Here is a 25,818-nt window from a genome sequence, read left to right as displayed (position 1 = left end):
AACACAGATAAACAACAGCTCAGTATTCAGAAACGGGGGTCAGCTCGCAAAGGTCAGGCCTTCTCGGCCTCCCTGCCAAACAAAACCATGCAGCCAAAATGGAAACTGTATTTGCTGTCCAAGTGAGGTCTTGGGTGTTTAGGTCCAGACCGGCTCCCCACCCCTCCCCCTAGCACCCACCCCAGGGTGGCAAAAGACACCGGGCCCACCGTGGTCCTCATGCAGGCAGCCTAAGGTCCCGACCAAGAAATGCCATCTCCCTAGACTTGTGAACACTTTGCGTATGCTTTTCCTAAACTTTCCATACTCTAACCCTCGTGCTTGAGAAAACCACACAAAGAATTGATTCTAAGCTAACCAAACCAGGTGTTTGTACCTGGGAGTGGAGGCGCTCACCCAGTGAGGAGGGCTAGGGATTGCTGTTACACTCTGGGCCCTGGTGGGGAGGTCCCCAGGGAGGCCCCTTTTCCTTTGCAGAACCCCTTTGAAAGCCCTGTCTGTGTGAGACCATCTCGGCTCCCACAAGTATCAGGTGACTCCAGGAAGCAGGAGGGGTGGGTAGGTGCAAATAGACTCTGAAGACAAAGGCGGTAACCTAACTTGGGGGTGCAGGGGGGGCGGACTCTAGGGACCAAAGTATAAAAGGAAGAAAGAGCTGCACCCCATGGGTTGTATTTTATTGATAAACTTATCTGTCAATAAGATCTAACATTCCAGGAATAATCAGAGTCCACTAACTAAACAAATTCCCTGGACACTGGCGGGATGCCAGCCATTCTACTGAAGGTACCTTTTATCTTCCAGGCTTATCTCAGAATTCCACCTCCTCCCCGTGCCCCCCACCACTGCCAAATCCAAGCCATTAGCAAATTCCCACTTTTACTCAAATCTTCATTTGTAATTTAGAATGAGGTCGGTCTCACAAAACACCAGGGTTTCAAGAAAACTTCTGCTATCTTGGTGCTGGGGAAACGTATCTAAAGGGGTAGAGAGTAGGGAGGAAAGGCACATGAACCCTTTTATGTATCCCCGCCTTGTCAATGGCAGGTACCAGTACGTCGGAAATAGTAGCGTATATTGATCAAATAATACAGTGCCACCTACGAGGTGAAGGCAAAAACAGAGGGGGGAAGAAAAAAAAGAAAAAGGAACTTCATTCATAACTCAAAGCAAGCTTACTGCTCACACAGCAACCCAGCAGGTCTCTGAACATAAAAATATCTTGTGATAGACCCCGCCTTGGAATTCAGCCGAAATATGTTTCATACTCAAAGCAGAGGAGGATTCCATTTCGCTCACTGATAACTGTGGGAAAATGCTCAGAAAAGCAAGCAAAACTGGGCAAGCCGGGGCACATACCCAGCCCTCTCCTGCAAGTGGCCAGAGGTCCAAATTCATTGCTGTCGTCACTGGTGTTTTATTAGTGGAAGTTACACCTTATTTACTGCCTCTGTGTTTCTTAGGACTTCCTACAAATTACCAGGCTCTTCCCTGAGAACACCAAGAAATTAGAGGTTTCTCTACTGATTTGACATGACAGCCAAGTCCAAATGAGGCCAGATGTGGGTCTGATTCTGGATAATGAAGCCCTTCATTTGCTGGTCACGTCGAGACCCACGTTCTCCACTTCCACATATTGTTGTCATTAATCCTCTGATTAAATGCACTGGTACCCGGGAGTTTGTTCAGACTTGTACAGGCACTGAACACATACTATGCCCACAACCCCACGGAAAGGGAAGGCATCACGGGACCGAGCTGGTGTGACAGTAGTAACTCTGCTTAAAGCTCAAGGGCGAGGGCATCCTTGGTTCTTGCACAAGATCTAGAAGGCCAGGCTCTCCCCCGGACTCATCCTTCCAGAACTGGGAGACCTCAGAAGTCGCTGACCAACATGCCCCACCTTGAGGGGAAAGAGGAGTACAGAGCCCTTGACACCAGCTGGCATCATGATTTCCCCATGAACGGCCTTCTAGGAGGTGAAGGTGGGGCAGGGGCTGGGGGCTGCAGCACTGACAACGAGGCGTTGGTAGAAAATTCAAGCAGCAGCCCTCGACCGTCTCTCTCCCTTGTTTCAGAGAAGGGACTGTGGTTCTAGGACTCGCCTCCTGGGGCAGAAGGATTCCTCCCACCCAGCCTTCAGAGAAAAGGATTCTCTCCAAGGCTCCTATTAGGAGGCACTCTTAAGCTCCCACTCCAGCCCCACACAATCGAGATAATTTGGCAATGATTATTGGTTGCTAGGGAACTTTAAGTTTTCCCAGGCCCACGCTTGACCTCGGTACATCCCAGAATGTACATCCCGACTCCGGGATCCAGATCCTGTGCACCTTATGCCAGCAAGGCCAGGTACCAGGCCCCAAACTGGCATCCACTACAATCACGCCACACCCAAGCGGCCACTGCAAACCTAACCCTAGAAAGGCCAAGTCCCAGGGCCCTTCTCACGGCTTGGGAAGGGGTGCAGGCGAGACGACAGGCAGGTGTTTCAACTTATTAACAAGTTCATACAAAAAAAAAAGAAAACCCGCAAAAAACATAAAAGACAGCAAACACCTGGATTTTTCTTGGTTTCAAACTAGGAGAACAGGATTCTTATAAAAAGCTACCTGGCATTCGTCTATTTTTCCTTACATTTTTTCCAGAAAAATGGCCTGGGGTAAAGCAGGAGGGATGGGCAGCCAGCAGATCTTCAGTCTGGCTTCACAGTGTGAATCGCTTCTGTCCTTCCCAGCTCCAGGGAAACCTGGCAACACGGCAGCTGGTTCTCCCTCTCGTGTAGCAGGAAGGAGCAATGGTCAGCTTTTAGGAGAACCTCTGGGGAGGATGCCCATGGAACTCTACCTCCAGGAGGGTCCTGGCATTGAAGGGCCCCCGGCGCCTCCTCCCGCCCTTGGCATTGGGGCTGCGGGAGGCCTGTGTTCCGCGCCCATCCAGCCCCATGGTGGTTACCTTGGCACCGGGCGGAGTGGTAAGCACTTAATTGCCATATTAAGAAGGGGGGATGTGAGAAACAAAGGTAATTGTGCTGGCAGCTGAGAGCTTCCTCTTCCTGGCAACAGTGGCAGCCAAACCGAGCCCTGAGAAGCTGCTGCTTCCCCTCCTGCCAAGCTGATGGACACAAACAGCCCACCACGCAAATGGCACACGTGCGGCATCCAAAAGCCCGGGCTGCAGAGCAGGCGGCAGGGAGCGCGCCCTGGGAGCGCCCACAGGGCCATTGTACAGAGGCATCGGCCCCAGGTCGGTCTGGGGCCCTGTGCTCTGCTGACTCAACTGTCGCTTCCTGTGGCTGGCCCTGTATCTGCATTATTTGTGCAGCGGCTGCATTATTCCCCGTAATCCTCATTTCAGTCAATTCGGCCACACTATTGTCCTGCCTGCATCTGGGTGGCCGGAGTATAAAACATTCCGAGCACAAACGTATTCAATAAAGGCTCCAGAGATGTCATGAGTGGGTACATGCACGCTCGCTCCAACGATTCATGTGTGGCAGGGTTTGGGCAAGGTGAGGCACGGAGGGAGGACAGCCACCCCATGGCATCCCGGCTGAGACCTCAGTCACAGAAAGCAATTTAGTCTGCAGGGCTTGACATTTCAATAGAGTCTGATCTGGTTACAAAGGGTGATTTTCTCATGAAAGCCCACCTCAAAGACTCACCAAGCAGGGCCCCGAAGCTCATATCCAGATTTGAGACTCTCAATGAGAGGCCCCCCACCCCCTTTCCCATCATTACCCCTACCTGTTTGAAAAGCATCCCACTGATAATTAAATGCACCAGTTACAAAAGGGTGGCGAGGTTAATAGATAGAATACCGAGAAACCAGCCAAGCACAACCGTCCGGTTCACACAGAGCAAGCCTGAACAAGATGCCTTTCTACTCGTTTACCAGAAGCGCATAAAGACTGGGCTGAACTGATGGAGGGCCCTGAATGTTTGACTATTTATGTGCCACTTTTAACCACTGTGAGCCACGCTGTTGTGTCCTCCCAGCACACGCAGTGCACCAGAGACAAATGTCACTGGTGCCACAGAAACAAGGGCCACAGGGCAGGGTAGTGCACGCGGTGATCAGAAACCAGCAAGAAGTCACAACACAGCCACTCACCCCCGCCCCATGCCAAGCTTGAGGCAGGATATTTCTGAACCCAGAACCCAACCCCTCCGCCTCTACCATTCTAGAGAACACAAGAATCATCACTTCCCATGCATACTAAAACAAACATCTTCCTAAAGTTGAAAACTAGGTTAGGTTTGTTTAGGGCTAATTTTTTTTTTAAATGTATTTAAAAGCTGGGGCAGCTTGGAACCTCACCCTGGGGGTTGAAGGGGCAGAGCGTAGGAACATGCCTCTGAACGCTTACCAAGGGGGAGTTCTCAGGAATATTTGCCTTTATGGATTACCATGCTGATTGTATGCATATCCAGAGATTACGCATTCTTACACTGTAACTAATCTCGAAAGCCTGGCATTGGAACCAGGTTCTGGCCCTCCTACAATGGGCCAGTGGCTGCTATGAATCCGGCCAAGACCTCTGTTTGCATTCCTGTTTTCAGATCAGGACGTGAAGACTCCCTGTTGCCTTGGCTTCGTTTTTTCATGAATAACATTTTTCCTCTATGCTAAACTTTCCACATACCTTCCATCCAAAAGGTCCCTTACAACTATTTGCTGTAAAGATTTTAGGCAGCATTCAGATTGCTGGCTTTCTGGGAGGCTACATGCTTTGTAAGTGGCTGCTGCCTCTCCTCCTTAACCATCCAACTCCCCCAAACAGCCTCCATGCCAAAAGCTTCACCATTCTTGAAAAATGCTTGAAGTCCCTGTAGAATTATGGGTGTGGAGCTGGTGGGTTGTAAACTCCTATAAGTACTGGAGGTTTGAATAAGTTGCTAAGAAACAAGACAACAAGGAGGAAGAACACACAGAGGTTACACCTGGAAGAGGAAAGAACGATCAGAAACCAAGTACCTTGAATAGGGATTCCATGGGGGGAGTAGCCATTCTGCAGACACTCAGTACAAAGCAGGCATAGCTCAACTTTCTCTCCAGCCTGGTTTTGCAATGCAGACATATCATTTCATCACTTTAGTTCGAGGTAGGTATCTTAGGGCAAAGGGTGTTTTCCCCATACACAGAAAGTCGCTTGCTCTGAGCACGTACACACGTGTGCTATTTGTATGCACGCATGCTGACCACGTGGGTGGCACAGTCTGACTGCAGAGAGGAGCCAGTTCAAATGAGAATCCCATCCCTCCACGTGGCTACCCATCTGCGGAGGCCTAGGGACCCGAGAGCACAGAGGAAGGCATAAAGGCAAGGGCATGTCAGTTACGGTCTGCGACTAACCTTATAGCATCCGATTTACCCAAACCCCTGGCCGTTGGTCATTCAGGCCTCAAGTGTGATGCCAAAGCTGGCATCCCTCTGGTATGCAAGAATCACACTTCACTGGGTTTTCCTAAAAGATGGAAGTTGATCTCAGCAAGCCTTTTGTCAATGTCAATGGCATTTAAATATGAGGCCAAGAGACCAGGTACCTGAACTGCTTCCCCCCAAATTTCTCCAGATTCACTTCACTCCAGGGCCAGCAAAGCATCAGTACAGCTAACTGGGGCTCTGGAGTTCCTAAAAAGCTTTTGGGACTGGGTAGTGGTAATTACACTAATGTACTTTTAATTATCAGGCACTCCTGGGATTTAGTACTAATTTTGGGAAGTGCAACTTAACCATTTCAGTGATTTCTAAATGGTTATTCCCCAATCATTTCCCGTTGAGCCTAATTACCTCCGATAATGCATGGTCTTATCACTGGGTCCCCTGATTGGAGGATCATAAATCAGACTAGTTGCTTCAAGTCAAGCCCCTCTGAGCAGCACTGCTATGCTTATTAGAAGCCACGAAAGAAAACCATCACCAGGCTGCGGCTCGGGCAGTGGACCCCAAGTGGGACACAATCAGATACTGTCTGGAGGGCAGGCCCACACCACAGAGCTTCTCACAAGGACACTGGCCTGTGGATTACACTTCAGATCTGACCAAATCGTTTTCTCCTCTTCCTCTTCAGAACACAAGCAGTTGTTTGATTGGGGCCCTAATTCCAGACAAAACACATAATTACACCACCTTCTAAAGTGACCTTCTTTTGTGCACCCTGAACCACCTCTCTGCCACTGTCAGCAAACTTGGGAGGAACCACATGGACACTAATTGTGGCTGCCTAAGGGTTAGAAGCTTAGGGGCCAGGAAGTCCAAGGTAGTTTAGATTTTTTTTTTTTAAACCCTGTATCCTCCTTGTTCCATCTTGAATTCTATACCAAGTTCAGCTATTACCTATTTAAGATATCAGCTTTAAATAGACACGCTCACTAATATTTAATTGCCAAACTGAGTGAAGCTGTGCGATCTACTTCGGTACTAATCCAGCTACCTAAGTGCTTTCACTTCAGTTAACACTCACACTGGAATCATTCTTGAAAGTTACAGACAGTGGTGTTTCTCCAACCGTGCTGGGGAAAATAACACGGCACACCCCACCTCCACTCTCTCTTGGGAAGTCAAGCTTACGCTGCACAGCAGGCCTTTTTGGGGCGGTGGGGTGGGGACTTGTTTAGGAGGGAAGCAGGCATTTGGCCCAGCTTCAAAAGAACCACACTCTCAGTGTGAGCTCCAGCCGTCTCCCCCATTCTAGAAAAGCCGAGAGTCTATTTCATGGTTGGTGACCCGCGGGGCCTGAAACCACAGACGAGCACCAGCAAATCAATCGTCTCCCTGCCCTCACACACCACTGCCGCTCTTCCCCATCTCGGGCTCTCTGCCAAGTGTCAAAAGGAGGCAGACACACCTTCTGGGTCACTTTCCCCAGCCAGCCAGGGGAGCAAGGCTCCCTGTGTTCATCCCAGCCGTTTCTCTGACCCTCCTCTCCAAGAGGAACCTCAGCCAGCCCTGCAGCTTTTCCACATCAGTAATAAGATTCCTTTTATGGTCTTGTGAAAAGCGAGGGGCTCCGGACTGATCCTCCAGGCGGGTGTAACCACCTGCAGGCCCCTTCCCCCTACCTCCAAACACACGGACAAGGGCAAGGGCGGTCAGTCGTCACAGTCAACTTGGGCCCAGCCAGATTAAAAAGCGGCCAACCTCTTTAGCTTAAAGTTCTCCCTAAAGGGGATTAACAAACAAGATAAACACTCTTTGTAAAAATGAGATCCCACAACAGACTCAGTCCTCCATTCTCAGAGAATTCCACAAACCACAGGTTTTTATAAGCCCCTTTTAATGGCATGTTCTGATAAATGTCTCATCCCACCCAGGCAGAGGGCACTTTATAACGCCAGCCCCAGTCAACGTGGGCCTTGAGAGGCACCCCGAGCTTCTCACATACTCCAAGGCTGACTCTCTCCCCTCCCTTCTCACAGTTGCGATTGCAGCCCTAGCCCGCGATAGGAGGCAGCAGAGTGCGCCCCATCAGAGCACGTGGCGAAGAGTATTCCCCAGGGCACCGACCTCCCCCTCTCACCACCCACCCGCCCAGCACAGGCCGGGCCAAGCCCCAATCCTGGTACTGAGTCACGCCTCCTGGACGGCAGGAGCGGGGCAGAGGGCACCAACATTTTCCCCTTTCCTCCCCTTCTGCAATCACACTCATCTTCCTTCCACCCATTTCGAGACGTTGCCAGGGCCTCGCTACAGGATCGGCCAGCGGGGCCCGAGCCTCGAGCGGCTCCGGAGTCGTGGGTCTGTGCACTTGCACCCGCAGGGGCTGCCTCGCTCGGGTCGCCCCTTCCAGGCCTCGGCACGCCCCCCGACGCTCGCGGGGCCCGCGCGCCCACCGGACGAGGGCGCACCCCCGCCCTTCCCGGGGAAGTTTGCAAACACAGCTGTTCCAGAGCCCGGGAACCGCTGTTAGTGAGGCCACAAGGGCTACGCCGCGCGGGGGCGAGGGCAGGAAGGGGCCGACAGGGGGCGGGTGGCTCCCGTGCCCGCAGCTCTGGGGAAAGCCCGGCCGCCCCCCCGGCGGCGGCCGCCCCCCGGCCTTACACTCAGCCCAGAGCGCGCCCCCGCACGCACCGAAATCTCCCGGGGAGCAGCGGGAAGTGGGCTCCCCACACCCTCCAGGAAGGACACACCCGCCCTCCCGGCTGCTCACGGGAAACGCGAGGGTGCCAATTTGGACGGCGTTCGGAGGCCACAACTGTGCCGAGCCGCCTTCCCCGGCGCATCAGGTTTAATAAGGCTGAGCAAAGATCATCTATAATGACCTCCTGGCTCGGACGGTTACTCTCGGGCCTTCACGTTGTAAGTTTCAACCGGCCTTCCTAGGAGCCTTGCCCCACCATCCGCTCTGGGGTCCCACTTTCGTGCGCTTAGCAAAAAGCACTGGGGCTGGGGCCTGCCGAGATCTAGCTACAGAGCCTCGGCTCCCTAACCCCGCCACCACAGAGACATCCCGGGTTAGCGCCGAGCTTCCAGCCAAGGCCCTTTAAATCCCTCTCCTCTAGCAAGAGAAAGCAGAGCTCGGCCCACGGGTGCAAACCACTGTCCGTCCGCCCCCCGGCCGTCACTCACCGGCCAGGCAAAACTGAAAGGTAGCACGATGCGGTTGCGTTCGTTGCCACGACTGGCCTTGAGGTTGAAGGTGTTGCCCCCAATGACAGGCGTGGACCCTGAGCCAAAGCTGCAGGGCCCCCCGGCCGTGACGCGCGACTGGTACTCCTTGAGGCACACTTTGAAGTACGTGTCACACTCGTCGCGGGAGCACTTGCGGTCCCCCGGGTTCCGGGCGCCGCCGCAGCAGTTCCCGTTTTGCAGCTCCCCGTTCACGTTCTGCATGGAAAGGATCTCTAACTCGAACTGGCCGGAGGCCCCGCACACCTGCCGGCGAGAGAGGGAGGGAGGGAGGTCAGCGCAGGGGAAAGTTGTTTTCTTCGGGGGTGGAAGTGGCGACTCCGTCCCCGCCCGCCCCGACGAGCCCTTGGCGCCAAGTGAAAATAATTTTACAAAACTGGGTGCAAGGACTCAACGTGATTCCCGGGCTTGAGAGGCTAGAGTGGGAGCAAACCGATACGACTGCCCCCCCCACCCCGGGAGCAAGAGCGGAGCGAACGCACGCTCTGCCCAGCCTGGAGTGTACATTTAGGAGCCAGGGGGCTCCCCCAGCCCAAGTGCAGCTTCTTGGGCGCAGGGGCCGGGGCGGGAGCCGGCGCCCCAGGGCTACCGAGCCCGCTCCAGAGGCTCAACCGCAGGCGTCCGGGGAAAGAAAAGGACGGGTCGGGAGAGTGGCCCGGCAGGCTCTTACCTTGGCTCGCAGGGCGCAGAGCAGGGCGAGCAGGAGGCTCAGGGGGCGCCCGGGCCGGCCACGCGTCCGTGGGGACCGCATCGCTGCACCGCGCGCCGCGGGCACTCGGGACGCCGCCGCCGCCGCCGCTGCTGCTCGCGCTGGTGCTGCCGCCGGTGCTGCCGTCGCCGCTGGCCCTGCGGCCGCCGCGTCCCGGCTCTAATATACTCCGCCGATTGGAGCATGCACGACTGGAAAACAACACCACTTTTCAAAAGCCCTTTCAAGAGCGGCCCGTTCCAGAAGGCAAAGAGCCCGGCCTCCTTTTATTATTCTGATCGCTTCTTTGAGGCGCTCCCCCTCCTCTTCCACCTCCCGGCTTTCTTTCCTTCTCTCGAGCTCCCCTTCTTTTATTATTATGATTATGCGCAGCCTTTTATTCCCTTTCAGATCAGCTGCTTAGAGAGGAGGGAGGGAGGGAGGGGAGGAAAAAAAAAAAACAACCCGAACCCAGCTCGCGGGCCGGTCGCAGGTAACACAATGACGCGTGCCCGCCCGGCTCTCGGAGAGGGACTCAGAGAGCCCGTCTGGGAGCCGCGGCCGGGGCTAGCCACCTCTACCCAGCGCGCCTGGCAGGCGCATGCGCGCTTATTAATATTCATGAGGGGCGTGTCCACCATCGACACGCCCCTTCCCTCCCGTTGGATGGGGTGGGGGAGTACAGGGAGGAACTTGGAAGGGGCAGGGGGCTCAGGGAAGCGCAGGGACGCGTAGACGTCTGGGGGCCCAGCGCAGACCCCCGCCCTCGGGCGCTTTGGGCCAGGCGGGAGGCGGGTAGGGGGTAGGGCGCGGGGAGGAACGGAAGGTCTCCGTTGCTCTGGGACGCGCTAAGCCACTTAGACGCCCGGGGCCCCCCGCGCGGACCGCCCCCTCGGGCACCTCGGGCCGGGCGCCTCTGGCCGCCCGTCGGGGCCCCAGGTGTAGGCCCTGCGGCGCTGCCTGAGCAGTCGGAGCGGGGCAGCTTCCGCCTTCCGAGCCGCCTGCGTCAGCTGCGGCTTTCGCCCCGGGAGGAGGGCCTGCCCGCCGGGAGCCGGGCCGGCTTCCCGCGAGCAAGCTAGCGAGCGAGAGAGTCGCCCAGAGCGCGCGGCTGGCGGCGGCGGCGAGGCTGGCGCGCTGGCCGCCGTCTGCTCGCCCCGCGGAGGCGACCTGGGCAGGCGCTGCTGGGAACTTTGAAAAACTTTCCCGGAGCCAGGCTGGCCGCAGATTCGAGGGGAAGCCTCGGCCGCGCCCTACCCTCTTCCAAACCCGAGTCTGCGGAGCCTCGGAGGGCTCCCAGCTTCCTTTCCAAACCGCGCCGGGGCAGAGGAGGGGAAGCCGGGGGCAGAGGGCGGCTGGCACGAGGGGCGGGGGGGAGGGCCCTGCGCAGGCTTTGCAAGAGGCAGGCAGCGATGCAGATGGGCTGGGGCTCGCACCCTCCCCGTCCCGCTGCCCAGGCCGCAGTGCCGGGATTGCACCTGTAGGCGGCCTCCGAGCAGCTCTGGGTGGCCGGAGACTAGCCTGGAAGACTGTCTCACCGCCGTCGCCCGGCAGCAGAACTTGGCTTCTCTGGGGTGGCAGTGGAAACCGATGCTATTTTCTACCTTGAGGCGAGCCTCGCAATTAACAGCGACACTCTAGGTCACAACCAAGGTCGAAGGAAACCTGCGGGCTGGCAGACGCCTCTGCCAACCCCTCTGCGGGAGGACCTAATGCTGTGTTGGAGGAGATCTCTTTAGGGAAAAGACTGATTTCCCCTGAAAGGTGGACAAAATTTTGGCCCCTATATTGGGTACGTCCTGAGGAAAAGGGGCCGGATCGTGGCTCAAACCCTCCGAAACTGTGGGGCATGATGGGCTGCAAGGGTGAAAGGAAAATATTTTCCAACATACTGAGTTATGAGAAAATAAAACGGTGGCTAATTTGTGGTTATTTATTTACTGCATTTAATGGGTGGATCAACATGGACAATGTTTTCAGTATTAGATCTCATCATGCTAGGGAATAAAAGAAAGCAGCTAACTGACCTCGTGACATTGGTTCAAAGTCACCAAGGATGGTTTAGGAATTTTGGCATTTTAACAGCCTAAGAAAGGCACCTTCTCTCTTCGTTGTTATTTATTTATTTATTGACCATTCCACGTGGCTTGCAGGATCTTAGTTCCCCGACCAGGGATTGAACCCCGGCGACCGCAGTGAAAGCACAAAGGCCTAACTGCTGGGCTCCCAGGGAATTCCCAGAAAGGCACCTTCTTAATGGTGATGTGTCCCATCTTGATGATCATTGATGAGAGAACTAGTCCATATTTTGGAAGGGACATATCTAAGATCAGAACCATAAGCAGTAGCAACGTGGGTGTTTTGTCTTGATGTACCGCAGTCCCCACTCTTCCCAATTATACTAAATGCAAGACATCCAGTTGTCATATGTAATCCCATCTAGACTTTTCTCACCAACGTTTCCATACAAACCAATCTCCCCTACCTCCTATCTGCCCCTTCTCACCTCTACCCCCAAATTTTCCCTAATTAGGGTACTAAGGAATGGTTTAAAAGCAAAATGCTGGTACTGGGAAAAAAATTCACGAAGGGCTGGTAAGGTCTTCAAATGTGCATTCCTTGGAGTTCCCCATATTTGAACCTGTTTTGATTCTGTGCCCCTGTGGCCTGTTTTCCACACACCCCTCAGAAAGGAGCCAGGCCGTCAGCTGAAGAGTTTAGATCCAGCCACCTGACTTAACTCGAGAGGGCTACCTGAGATGGCAGATGCCTCCAGGTGGGGATCTGGTGTGCATGTAAACCGAGGTCAGCTCCAGGCCAGAGGTGAGTTTAGCCCCCTTGAATAATAAGAGAACATAGGTTTCTAAGGGATGGAAACTATCTGATTAACCCTAACAGAAATGTCAAATCACTAATAAACATGAAATTCTCATGCCAAAGAGCATGGTGCCCCTCACCCTTCCTGAGCTTGGGAACCTACTTTTGGAGAAGACAGTTGTGGGCTAGAGGGGATTCTTTGGAAAATTTTCAGTTGAGACTCTTGCAACTAGTTGGTACTCCCCCAAAAAGCCAGTCACGTTTCCCACAACAGACATCAAGTGGACGCTCTACCCTCTACTTCCTCCCATCCAGTTCTCAGCCTCCCTCCCTGGAGAATGGGGAACTACTGCAGAAAAAACTCAAATGTGCAGACTCCTCCTTGGCCACTTTGCATCCTGCCTTTGGGTGTAGCCTATAGTAAGTGACCATTCCAGAAAAATGTTCCTGTGAAAACTGCTACGTTTAGCCATCACACTTACACCTGCAAGAAGGGCAGAGGCTGGTGGCCAGTTCCTGTCTAGCCTGTCTCATGTGTTCAAATTGTAAGCGTCTTTGGGTATCTTCCTTCTTTAATTTTAAAAAGATGATGCCTCATTTTTCTTTTTCTACAAAACTTGCCCTACCTTTGCTGAATCATCAACACACAGCAGTGCTGAACACCCCCCCAACCAAGGCATAATAAAAGACATTCAACTATACTAACTGTATTTAAATATATTTAGTTGACTTAAATCTCTGGTTAATAAAATCTGCGATAAAAATCAGCAAATCAATATTTATTGAGAACTTTGTGACATGCAACAACATGGATGATCTCAAAAATATCATGCTGAGTGAAAGAGGCCAGACACAAAAGACTACATCCTGTCTGAATCCATTTCTCTGAAGTTCTAGAACAGGCAAAACTAATCTATGGTCAAAAAAATATTGAAAGACTGATTGCTTGGGGAGATGGGAGGGTGGAGAAGAGCTGGGATGGGCTTGAGGCCTCTTCTTGGGGGTGGATAAGGTTCTGTCTCTTGATAAGGCTTTGGGCTACACAGGTGTCTGCACTTGTCAGAATTCATTAAACAGCACACTTAAGATTGGTGCATTTCATTGCATGTTCAAAAGAGAAAAAAATGTAATACTTGAGTTAGTAGTTACATGAGTGCTGAAGTATTCAGAGGGAAGAGAAATGATATTTTCAACTTGGAAATGCATAAAAAATTAGAGGGACTGATGGATGGATAAAGGATGGCTGGATCAATAGGTATATGCAGAAACAAAATAGTAAAGTGTTAGTGATAGGATCTAGGTGGTGGGCATACTGGTGTTCATGTAAAATTCTTTCAAACTTCTCTATGTTTAAAATTTTTCACTATAAAATGTTGAGGAAAATAGTTATTGATGTGCCAGGTATTGTGTAGGGTGCCAATAATATAGCGGATAACACAAAATAATGGGCTTAATAAAGTAGAGGGCATGCTTGTAAGGGATGATGATAGTTTAGATTGTAGTAGTGAACCCAAGAAAGGTAGTTCCATTCCCCCACACCTTTTCTCCCTAATTTCTTTCTTCTTTCCGATAAGTAAGAGAGAAAGGTCCAAATATAGAGAAGGGACATGTAAAATATTCTTCAATATCTTCCTTTTTCTTCAAGGATGAAGTTAGTGCAAGTTCACGAGCCCTCTTCCACGGAAAAGCAGATGTGATAGCTTTCTGTCCCTTTCCAGCAGGACCAAAGGACACTTTTTTTCTTATTTATTTATTTTTTATACAGCAGGTTCTTATTAGTTACCTATTTTATACATATTAGTGTATATATATATCCAAAGGACACTTCTGTGTCCTACAATCTCTCTACCATATTACTATGTGAGAAAATGTAAGCCTCTGTAAACTCTGTCTAGCCAACTCCCCCAGAGAAGCTCAGCATCTGAATATACAGCCATTTCCGTGGATTATTCTTATTCTTCCACATCACAAGAAGTCATGAAAAAGAAAAAACAAGAACCACCTATGGGCAACAAATTAGGCATTAAAAAATCAGGATAACGTTACAGCTCGCACAGCCACCATAACCAGGCCACAGGTTTATACGTCCAAGTATGAATTGAGTAGATCCAGCCATTTTTTTCAAAGCTTCATTTTACATACAAAGGAGATGTGAATTCATTTTCTTTGGAAACTAGAACTATGAATTTCTTGCATCTTCAACAGTAATTTTGTATGAGCTTTTAAACATTGTTCTGTTTTTGCCTTGAGTTCAGGTATTTCTAATTTTGACTGTCTTGCCCCAACCCTGTTTCACAGTTATTATCTGGAAATCTATCAGGACAAATAGAGTTACATGTCCATGTCCCCTTTAACAAGCCAATCGCAGAAAGTCGCAAAAAACCCAAGATGCAAAATCCAGGAACTGTGGGACTAATTTCCTCATTTCACTCCTTGAATTAAAACCAAAGATTTTTTAAATGACCTTTCATAGTTTTATATAGTTTTATAGTTTCATAATTTACTGGGGAGAAAAGAGTACTTATAAAATGTCCTCTTTTCTTACAGTGGAGAGTCTTCTCTGAAAATAAAAATCTTGGGTGTAAATTGCTGTTAAATTGGCATTCTCAAACAACTGTAAATGATTCATCTACCCTCCTTTTTGTGGTGATGATGTAGTGAGTTTTCTGTTCTATGAATGACACCTGAATGACTTGACCCACAGATATTCTGGGATCATATTTTTGAAACCAAATTGGCCCATTTGTACAGTTGACTGATCTAAATGAAACTAACAATTTTCTATAATTTGAAAGTGTGACTGAACTCTTACAAACCTTTTCATCTCCTAAAAGGCTCTGGAAATTACACTTCCAGAAGGAGGTAGCATTTGGAAAGTACCACAGTACAATTCACTCTTGAGCAACGTTTCATCTTGTTTGCACTCAGATTTCCAAACCTGTGCAAACCCAAATCTGCCTCCAGATCTCAAAAAAAGAGAAAAAAAAAAATCAAAGTAGTTGTTGAAACTCAAGAAAAGGAGAGCTAAATATATCCAGTTATCTGAGAAAATTTCAAAACATATATAAGTGTGAGAGTCAAAGACAGGTGATTACCCTACCAACAGCACGAAAGCCACAGGGCTTCTAATCCCAGTATTTCATGTTTGGGTTAATGGGTCTCAATAAATTACAAGATTGTGTCTGTGTTTGACATTTTTGTTCTCAAGCCAGTGATTTCTTTCCCGATGGCTTTCTTGAAATTAGAAGTTACTAAGGACATAAAATGTGGATGATTGCAATGCTTAAGCTTCTTTTTTTTTGTGTGGAAGGTAAATAGTTGTTTTTATATTGTTTTTATGCCAAGAGCAGTCAACGATGGCTAAAGAAACATTAGCTTGAGCACAGAAACACCGGCACAAGGACTACCTATAAATTTCTAAATCCTTAGATACTGATCATGATAGGTTACTGATAGACAGATTTTCATAAGCACCATTCAGAAACGATTTCAGAACCTATCAAAGATGATTTTTTCTTTTGGAAATAAAACTAGGACATAGAAAACTTCAAATGATTATAAAGGTGAAAGTTTAATTACAAAAGATGCATCCAGTGAAGTGGTAATTTTTTTCAAAGCAGGTAAAAGCTAGGGAAGCCAATTACATTATTTTAGGATAATTTGGCAGTAATTCATGTGCAGAGGAGGTGGGGATTTTAATAGACCACACCTGTGACATGCCTAATTCTATAATCAGGCTACTAAGAAGGGTAGGGCCACAGTATGAGGCTGAATTACTAGAAATGCAGGGGGTTAGCGATCCTGGAGAAATCATAGCCTCAGCAGATTCTGCACTAGCACTAACACGACTGAAGGGTTCTGACCAGCTCTGGGCACCGTCTTTTAAAAACTGCGGTAAAATACACACAACCTAAAGTCTGCCATCTTAAACATTTTTAAGTGTACAGTTCAAAGGTGTTAGTTACCTTCACACTGTTGTGAAACCAATCTTCAGAACATTTTCATCTTCTCAAACTGAAACTCTGTACCCATTAAAAAATTCCCCATTTCTCCCCTCCCCCAGCCCTGTCAATCACCGCTCTACTTTCGGTCAACAAATTTGACTGCCCTAGGTACTTCATGTAAGTGGAATCATACAGCATTTGTCTTTCTGTGACTGTCTTATTTCATTTAGCATAATGTCCTCAATGTCCACATGTTGTAGCATGTGTCCGAATTTCCTTCTTCGTAAGGCTGAATAGTGGCCCATTGTATGTGTATGCTGCATTTTATTTATCCATTCATCCACTGATGGACACTTGGGTCATTTTGGCTATCGTGGATGATGCTGCTATGAACATGGGTCTACAAATATCTCTTCAAGACCCTGCTTTCAAATCTGTTGGGTATATACTGGGAACCATTTTAAGAGGTATATTAACCAATTGGGTCATACCCAGAAGGCGGTGAAAGGCCAAAAAATGCAGATCTTTAAGCAGAGCAATTGAAGGACTGGGGGGGTGTCTAGTTGTAGAAGAGGGAATAGGAGGCATAGCAGCTGTCTGCAATATTGGAAAGGCTGACTTGAGTCAGAGGGAGCAGACTTGGGATGCTGCAAATGGCAGCGTCAGCTTAGTGGGTGGAGGTTACAAGGAAGTTGGTTTTGACTCAGCAGAAAGACAGACTTTGTTTCCATGAAAGCTATTCCGCAATGTAACAAGCTGCCTTGGAAGTAGTGAGTCCCTACTATTGAAGGTAATTAAACAGAGGCTGCTGGGACCACTTGTCAGCGGCAGGAGAGAGGGGGATTCCCCATCCTGGAAGGGACATTGAACTAGGTGGTTTCCTAGGAACCTCATCTCTAGGAGGCAACGACAAAATAAACAGGGTGGGAATTCAGGTCTCTACCTGAGAATCTAGGAGCCGGTTTTTGATACCACTGATTGGGGATCAGCAGAGACTGGTGTGCAAGGGTGAGAACGGCGTGGACCCACCTGCTTTCCTGAACTGACTTTTTGAGGCTCAGTCACACCCATATTTACATAATGGCTGCAGCAAAGAAGTCAGCTGTGTCACAGAGCTGGTCATCTTAGCCCTGGCCCATGACTGTACTCTCTCCCTTGCTACTCGGAAAGCCGTCTGAGGCCAGCAGCACTGGCTTCACCTGGGAGCTTGAGAGAAAGTTGAACTCTCAGGCCCCTGCCCCAGACCTTCCGAATCAGCATCTGCAATTTCACAAGATCCCCAGGTAATTCGTCTGCACATTAAGGTCTAACCCACACTGAAACCGAAAGTCTACACATTAGTTAAGCAGAAGTTATCAGATGTTCTTTCCACTGAATGGTGGCAATACTGTGTCATTGGGTGGAAGTGTTGGTTAGTCAAATGGACATTTTGGTGGTCCCATCATGAGCTCAGAGTCATAATGGGAATTTCTCTCACTTGTTTAACCAAGTCTGTATACAACAGCCTAGTCTTAAAAAAAGACTTCAGGTGACTTTCAGGTAAAATATATAATAGTATCAGGACCTGGTAATAAATATCAGGACCAAGGAAAATGGAGCTGAAGGTAGGAGACCAAGATCGGGAAGGAAAAATAATAAATGAAGACAGGTGGGTCAAGCACAACTACCTGAGTTGAGCTGAGAATTGGATGATGAGCTTGCCAACAGCCAAAGTGATCAAGAAAACAGAGTCGGCTACAAGATTAACCTCAGAGTGCCAACAAGCTGGTCCCTCAGATGGAGCAAAGCTTTTCCTGGCATTTTGTGATGAAAGATATCCCCATAGGTGGAAGTGTATGATTACGAATATCTAGGGGGGCTTGGGTCTTGCATTGGTGGAGCTCTGAAAAATTAGACTGTTTCTCAGAACGAAGCACCTGAAAATTGAGGACCTGACACCAAAGCACTGCTCAGAGAAAGTGGTATGGGGGTGGGGCCGGGGAGGAAGATGTCATGCTTCCAAGTGTACAGCTTTCTGAGAGTTTTGCTTAATCCAAAGATGATCCCCAACTATCTAGTGCGGTGGCTTTTTGGTTTGTTTTTGTTTTTTCATAGCTGCTCAGCAACGATTATTGAATCACTGAGTAAACTCTCATGTGTGGAAATGATTACAGATTAAATTCCTAGCAATTTAATTGTTCTTGTTCAAGAAAACGTTCACAAAACGCCCTGCCTAAAGATTGACCCAATGTAGGCTCTAACAACACAGCTTTCTGAGATCTCTGATCTTCCAGTTTACATGCTGTAATTACCCAGGTCAGTAGCACGGTGGATTTCATTTTTTTTTTCAATGGAGTTCTCCTCTCATGTAAATGTGCTGATTTTGATGAACTCAGTAAACTTTTTCTGGGAAGTAAAACTAATGGGATATAAGCACCTTTTTTTGTGAAGGATGCTACTTATAAAAAGTCTTTTTAAAAAAATAAGTAGTGAAATAAGCCATTCAGCTTTCTCAAAATGTAAGTTTTATGAGAAGAAATGATATGACTAATCTTCTATCAAAAGATACTAGACTTAATGTTTTTTAAATATCTTGATTTCCTCCGCCTGTCCCTACCCTGGATCTCCACTCCGCAGATAATAGTAATAAGGTTATAAGCTTAGACCCAGGGAGTTTAAATTTACTTCTCTAACGCATGTGTGTGGAATCTAGAAAAATGGTACAGATGAACCTACTTGAAGGGCAGGAATAGAGAGGCAGATATAAAGAACAGAAGTGTGGACATGGGGCGGGGAGGCGGTGGTGGGATGAATTGGGAGATTGGGGTTGACATATATACACTACCATGTATAAAATAGATAGCTAGTGGGAACCTGGTGTATAGCGCAGGGAGCTCAGGCTGGTGCTCTGTAATGACCTAGATGGGTAGGATGTGGGGGGGTGGGGTGGGTGGGATGGAGACCCAAGAGGGAGGGGATATATGTATACATATAGCTGATTCACTTTGTTGTACAGCAGAAACTAACACAACATTGTAAAGCAACTATACACCAATAAAAAGAAAAAAAAATTTACTTCTCAAGCTTTCTTCATCTAGCCTTTCCTGCTCTCAAAATTGCATTTACACTTCACCTGGCACAAATCCAACATTATATATTATGTCCAGTTCTGTTTTTCTTTTTTAAATCCTCTTCATATTAGCCCACAATTAAAGCAGTACTCTTTAGTAGCGACATGAGAATAAACTGGACATCAAAATCACACGAGTAACACCTAGAGTAAGGTGGTCATACAAACAATCCAGTATATTCTTATGCAAACATTTGATATATATTCATTAAAGTAAAGACTCTATGTAGACCTGTTTAGCAAAGGTGTTGTGATTAGAAAATTACTCAATTACCTCTAAGATATTTTTTTAAATTACAAATTAACCTATGAGTGGTGAATTGCAAAAAATCGCCCCAACTCTTTACCACCACCCCCTGTCCCAGCCTCATATCTCTACCCCTTTGGGATGTGAGTTTAAAGTCCTTCCTACCTTGTGAATCTGTATTGGCCTCATGGTTTGCTGTGGCCACGAATCAGTGCAGAAGTGACGGTGGGCCAGCTCGGAGCCCAGACCCAGAGAACTTGCTTCCCTCTTGCTTCAAGACTCTGCCATGGTCATGGGACAAGCTGGGCTAACCAGCAGGAGGATGAGACATTATGGGCGGGAAAACTGAGTAGTCCCAACCAAGATCTTCCTTGACCAGTCTCACTGGACCCGCCAGTTGACTCTAGACACACCAGGAAGGCCAACTGACCTCAGCCGAATTGGCCCAGATCAGCAGAACCTCCCAGCCAACTCACAGACTTGTGAGAAGTAACAACTGCTTCCTTTAAGTCAACTTGTCTGGAGCCGGTTTGTTATACAGCACTATTGTGGCGGTAGATGATAATCTGGCCTCCATGGGTGAAATGTTTGAAAAATTTTTATTCAGTTTATTTAAACTAAAAAAAAAAAACAAAACAGTTCACCCATTTCTTACCTCCACCACACTCCTCCTCTTGCGATCACCAGTCTATTCTCTGTATCTAAGAGCCTTTTTTTAAGATTCCATATATAAGAGAGATTATGTGGTATTTGTCTTTGTCTGATTTATTTCACTTAGCATAATACCCTTGATGTCCACCCATGTTGCCACAAATGGCAAGATTTTATTCTTTCTTATGGCTGAATAATATTCCATTATATATATATTTATATATATATTTATACACACACACACACACACACATATACATATCACTATTTCTTTAGCCATTCACCCATCCATGGACACTTAGGTTGTCTTCATATCTTAGCTGTTGTAAATAATGCTGCAGTGATCCTGGAGGGTGCAAACATCTTTCTGAATTAGTGTTTTTGTTTTCTTTGGACAAATACCCAGGAATGGAATTGCTGGATCATACAGCAGTTCTATTTTTAGTTTTTTGAGGAACCTCCACACAGTTTTTCATAGTGGCTGCACCAATTTACATTCTCACCAACAGTGCACGTGTCCCCTTTTCTCCATATCCTTGACACTTGTTATTTCTTTCTGATGTCTCTGATTAATAGCCAGTCTAATAGGTGTGAGGTGATATCTCATTGCGGTTTTGATTTGCATTTCCCTGATGATTAATGAGCACATTTTCATGTACCTGTCTGCCTTCTGTATGTCTTCTTTGGAAAAATGTCTATTCAGAGCTTCAGACCATTTTTTAATTGGATTTTTTTTTTTTTTTTGGGATTGAGTTGTCTTGAGTTATTTTGGGTATTAGCCCCTTATCAAATATATGATTTGCAATTATTTTCTCCCATTCAGTAGGTTATCCTTTCATTTTATTGATGGTTTCCCTTGCTGTGCAGAAGCTTTTTAGTTTGATGTAGTCTCACTTGTTTATTTTTGCTTTTGTTGCCATGGATGAAATTTTAAAGAAAACAGAAACGCAAAAATTGCTTGCAAGCATGCAATGAGTGGTAATTGCCACTAGTAAACTTTTGTGAGCTAAGCATAGCCTGGGGTAACCAACCTTAACTCAGCAGCCTCTACTTCAGAAAGCAAGCTGAAATGTGAGCTCAAGTGACATTTATTGTACAAAAATTCTTGCATCTGTTCACGTTATCTCAAAAAATAAATTATTTTCGGGCTCCCCTAAAAAAGTCATGACAGAGACTCTCGTAACATCCTTTGCTTAACCTAGTCATTGAATTGACCTATGTCCTTCATCCCTTCTTTAATAAATACTGACAGTAACCCACAGCATGGAGAATTCTGGCAGCTAATAGACTAAGTTCTGTTCCAAAGAGGGGTAGGATGTTATATTTTCCAAGAGTCAGTTTGGATGAGTTCCCAAAACTGTATATGCCAGTTGTTATTGTAATTACATCATTTAATTCACTATTACATAAACCGATGAAATATGAGTGCTGAAAGAAAGATGTTGCTTCTAGTCAAACTAAATTGAATATAGCTTGATGAGAATAAATGTGAATAGCTAAAAATAAATTCTTGGTGAGTGAATATGAGCGAGACAACTTTAAAAGGGAGTGGGAATCCTTGAGCATCTTGTTAAAAGGCAGATCCTTATTCATCGGTCTGGGGCAGGCCTGAGAGTCTGCATTACTCATGAGAGCCCAGGTAATGCTGATGCTGCTGGCCCCAGAACACACTTAGAGGAGCAATGCTCTCAATGCCATTGGCATCAGCACAAAGCCTGAGATGTCCCTTGGCGGGAAGCAGAGGTCCTGAATGGTCCTTTAATTGTGTCATCCACACAATACAATTTGCCTTTCATTTTGTCAATGAAGAATTTGAAGAGGGAACACAAGGGGGGAGCTGTATTAAAAGAATGAGTCCAAGGAGGGGTGCCGAGGCCCCACATTCTTCATGAGAGAAAGGAGGGAGAGCTGAGGGGAAGCAATTGGGACCATCAGAGTAAGAAAACCCACCACTGTATGCTAAAATTATCGCCTCCCGGAAGCAACCAGGGATACAGTCACCTGGTCACCGACTGCGGGAACATGTGATGGGAATCTAGAACAATCACTGGTGACCACCGACAGGAAGAGGGAGGGTGAGATTATAGTGAAAGCTGTGACAAGGCCTGAGAGTTTTAAAACCTCTCTGTTTTTTTTTTATAATTACCTTCCCTAGTCTATATTTTTTACTTTTTGTTATGTATAAAAAACAGCTAGGGCTTCCCTGGTGGCGCAGTGGTTGAGAATCTGCCTGCTAATGCCGGGGACACGGGTTCGAGCCCTGGTCTGGGAGGATCGCACATGCCGCGGAGCAACTAGGCCCATGAGCCACAACTACTGAGCCTGCGCGTCTGGAGCCTGTGCTCCACAACAAGAGAGGCCGCGATAGTGAGAGGCCCGCGCACCGCGATGAAGAGTGGCCCCCGCTTGCCACAACTAGAGAAAACCCTTGCACAGAAACGAAGACCCAACACAGCAAAAATAAATAAATTAATCAGTAAACTCCTACCCCCAACATCTTCAAAAAAAAGAAAACCACAGCTTTAAAAAACAAAACAAAACACTAAAAACATGCATGGTTTGTAAGGAAATGACAAATTTCAGAAAAATCATAATCTGAATACACTCTATACCTAGCTTCTAGATAAAGACACAGAAAATCGCCAGACACTCAGAGGCCCCCTGGTCCCATTCTAGTGACTCCCCCCAAGGTTTACTATTGTTCTGGTATCTAACAAAAAGATCACTTCACCTGTTATTGTATTTTTTTTTAATTTAATTTTATTTTTTTTTTATACAGCAGGTTCTTATTAGTCACCAGTTTTATCCACATCAGTGTATACATGTCAATCCCAGTCGCCCAATTCAGCACACCACCACCACCACTCTCCCACCGCTTTCCCCCCTTGGTGTCCATACATTTGTTCTCTACATCTGTGTCTCAACTTCTGCCCTGCAAACTGGTTCATCTGTACCATTTTTCTAGGTTCCACATACATGCGTTAATATATGACATTTGTTTTTCTCTTTCTGACTTACTTCACTCTGTATGACAGACTTTAGAAGCTCTCTTCACATCTTTCATGACGGAGCTGTTACTGATTTTTTCTTTACTTACATATAGTAATGTTCCCTCTTTTTCCTGCACACAGTCGTGTAATCACCATTACAATCAAGATGCGGATATTCCCTTAGCTCCCACATTCCCTCATGCTGCCACTTGGTATTCAGCCCCCTCCCCCAAGCCCTATAGCGTTCCCTTTTCTAGAACGTTACATAGATGGAGCCACACAGCAGGCAACCTTTTGAGTTTGGCTTCTTTCACTTAATATAATACACTTGGGATTCATCCATGTTAATCAACGTGTCAACAGTTGGATCCTTTTTTATTGCTGAGTGATGCTCCATTGCAGGGATGTACTGCAATGTGTTTATCTATCCCCTGCTGAGAGATCTTTGAGTTGTTTTGGTTCCTGGCATTTATGAAGAGAGCTGCTATAAATATTTGAGGGCAAGTTTTGGTGTCAACCTGTTTTCATTTGTCTTAGGTAAATACCTAAGAGTGGGATTGCTGGGTTCCATGGTAAGTGTATGTTTGTAAGAAACTGCAAACTATTTTCCACAGTGGTGGCACCGTTTCTGCACTGCCCCCAGCAGTAGCTGAGTGATCTTTCTGAGCTGCATGCCAGGCACTGCCCCCAGTCCCTCGACACACGCAGTATAGACAGCCTTCACCTCGGGATCTCAGGCAGGGAAATGCCAGGAGCACGAGCCACCCGGGAGGAGGCTGAGGTCAGAGGCTCTGGGAAAGCCAGGGAGGCTGGGCTCACCTTCCCCAGCCCCTCCCAGCTTCTAGACCCGCCTGTTGAAGCTCTGTGCCTTCTCTTTGAGGGAGGCTTTGAGCCCACCTCTCTCCCCAGCAAGTGTGCAGCCCCTCAAACACCACTCTCCTGGGTCAGGCTTTGTTGCCAGACAATGTGACTGTGAAAAGAAGCCCTTCTCCTCCCCCCAAAAGGAGGCTAAGAAAGGCCCTCAGATCAATCCTCAGCAGATCCATGGAGTCACAAAGCTCCAGCAAATCCTTTATTCTCCCCTTGGAGCAGCTGCCGCAGCAGCTCCTCCCTGCAGCTCGGGCCCCAGTAGAAACCTGAAAGCTATTCATATCATTTAATCCCGTTGAAAATCCTCTTCGCTCTTTCACTGAGGTGCGGTCGGCCGAGGTAAACCTGGGCTTAATTCATATGTTGGAAGGGAGATGGAAGGTGTCACATGATTTGACATCCTATCCAGGAGGCTGACTCTCCCCTAATCTAGAAGCCTCCAGTCATAACCCCGGTTTGAGATTTAAATAAGGTCTTCAAGGAAAAGTACTATCTGGACTTTCTTTTACTGTGCATTCACTTCAGAAAAGAGCAAAATTGCAGAGGCAAAGTAAAGATGGTTTGAGGGGATTTGAGTAGCCTTTCACCTATAGCTCATTCACATTAAGGATCTACCAATTTTTTTACACTTTATCCTAACCATGGTGAAACAACCTTTTAAGACCATTTTACCCATGGTCAATCACAGCCATGTATCTTGGGTCTCTCTCCTGCACCAGGAAGTGTGAGATCTTAGAGCCAAGTTCTTTAATTTTAAGAAATTTGGTCCTAAGATACTGATACATCCAGAATGATCAACAAACCTACTCTTTTCATTCTAGAACACCCATTCATACTTATCAGTAGTGACAGGCTCCCAGATCTTCTCTGGTCTTTCCGGTCTGGGAGAAGACTCCTCATAAGAGTTCCATAGTTCATACGGTTACAGAGAAAGGAAAATAACATAGGAAATTATATTCGTATTTCAAAGAATAAATTCCTTCTGGTTTGTTTTGGGACCCAAGTAGGATCTGGAGAATAAGTGATCCCAGGTGGCTGATTTAGGGTGACTTCCCTATGAGGAAAATTATTATAAGACCCCCATGAAAAAACTCAGTTCCCTGGCAGGTGACATTTATTAAGCTTCCACTGTATGTAGGATGGCCCAGGAGGCATACTGGAGGAACACAGGTGTAAGGGCCATCCTGGAGAGTTTTGTCATCATAAGGTACTTGAGAAATATTAGGACAGTAGCAGGAAGATGAAGCCTGTAGTCAGTGTCCCTGATCTTTGTTACACATTAGAATCACCTGGGGAATTTTGAAAAGTATCCATGCCTGGGTCCCTCCCCCAGAGACCTTGGTTTAATTGGTGTAGGTTGCAGCCTGGGCACTGAGACTGTTTAAATCTTCTGATGTGTAGCTGAGGTTGAAACGTGGTTCTGGACAAACTATCTACTAAGCAGGCAAATGAACGAATGACATAACCAGAGCCTTCTCTACCGTGGAGGGACCATCAGATGTGTGTCCCATGGTGCAATGGGCCAGGAAATCTAGGTGAGAGGAAGCTTTAGGACGCATAACAGCTGGGATCTGCAGTGGTGGTGAGAGAGAAACTGAGAAAATGCCACATTAACGCTTAAATGGGGAATGGGACTGAATAGCGGAGGACTCCAAAAGCGTGGGAGAGCCCATAGAAGAATATGTTTCTGGTGGATCGTGTTTTGCAAGTTCAACCTACTTTCACATGTATTTTCTCTTATGCCTCTAGAGGCAATAAAGCATAAAGAATCAAAGATAGACTTGGGGTAGAATCCCAGCTCTGCTATTGATTAGCTGTGTCATCTTGGGCAAGTGAAGCCTCAGTTTCCCCATCGGTAGAGTGGAAATAATAATAGT

The 25,818-nt window shown here is 47.5% G+C and overlaps 1 protein-coding gene and 1 long non-coding RNA gene across 3 annotated transcripts in view; both read right to left on the bottom strand.

Moving 5' to 3' along the window:
* JAG1 (jagged canonical Notch ligand 1) overlaps nucleotides 1-9,884 on the bottom strand; it is a 35,643-nt gene extending 25,759 nt beyond the window's left edge. Inside the window, exons 1-2 of one of the 2 annotated variants that reach the window (XM_019941431.3) lie at nucleotides 9,299-9,884; nucleotides 8,569-8,874 (exon numbers count right to left, since the gene is read on the bottom strand). In XM_019941431.3, coding sequence (XP_019796990.2) covers nucleotides 8,569-8,874; nucleotides 9,299-9,379 — 387 coding nt within the window. In that variant the 5' untranslated portion in view covers nucleotides 9,380-9,884. The remainder of the gene's footprint in view (nucleotides 1-8,568; nucleotides 8,875-9,298) is intronic. The other variant, XM_004322269.4, reaches the window with a different exon arrangement.
* On the bottom strand, nucleotides 3-8,562 carry LOC141276523 (uncharacterized). Its single transcript, XR_012326218.1, has 3 exons — nucleotides 5,791-8,562; nucleotides 5,353-5,464; nucleotides 3-5,056 (listed from the first exon to the last, which is right to left on the bottom strand). It is a non-coding gene; the product is annotated as an uncharacterized lncRNA (long non-coding RNA).
* Nucleotides 9,885-25,818: the final 15,934 nt, after the last annotated feature.

The sequence above is a fragment of the Tursiops truncatus genome, chromosome 15, assembly GCF_011762595.2.
Source record: "Tursiops truncatus isolate mTurTru1 chromosome 15, mTurTru1.mat.Y, whole genome shotgun sequence".
Classification (NCBI taxonomy): Eukaryota; Metazoa; Chordata; class Mammalia; order Artiodactyla; family Delphinidae; genus Tursiops; species Tursiops truncatus.
Note: the sequence above shows the minus strand (reverse complement) of the source record. Positions and strands in the feature narration are given on the sequence as shown.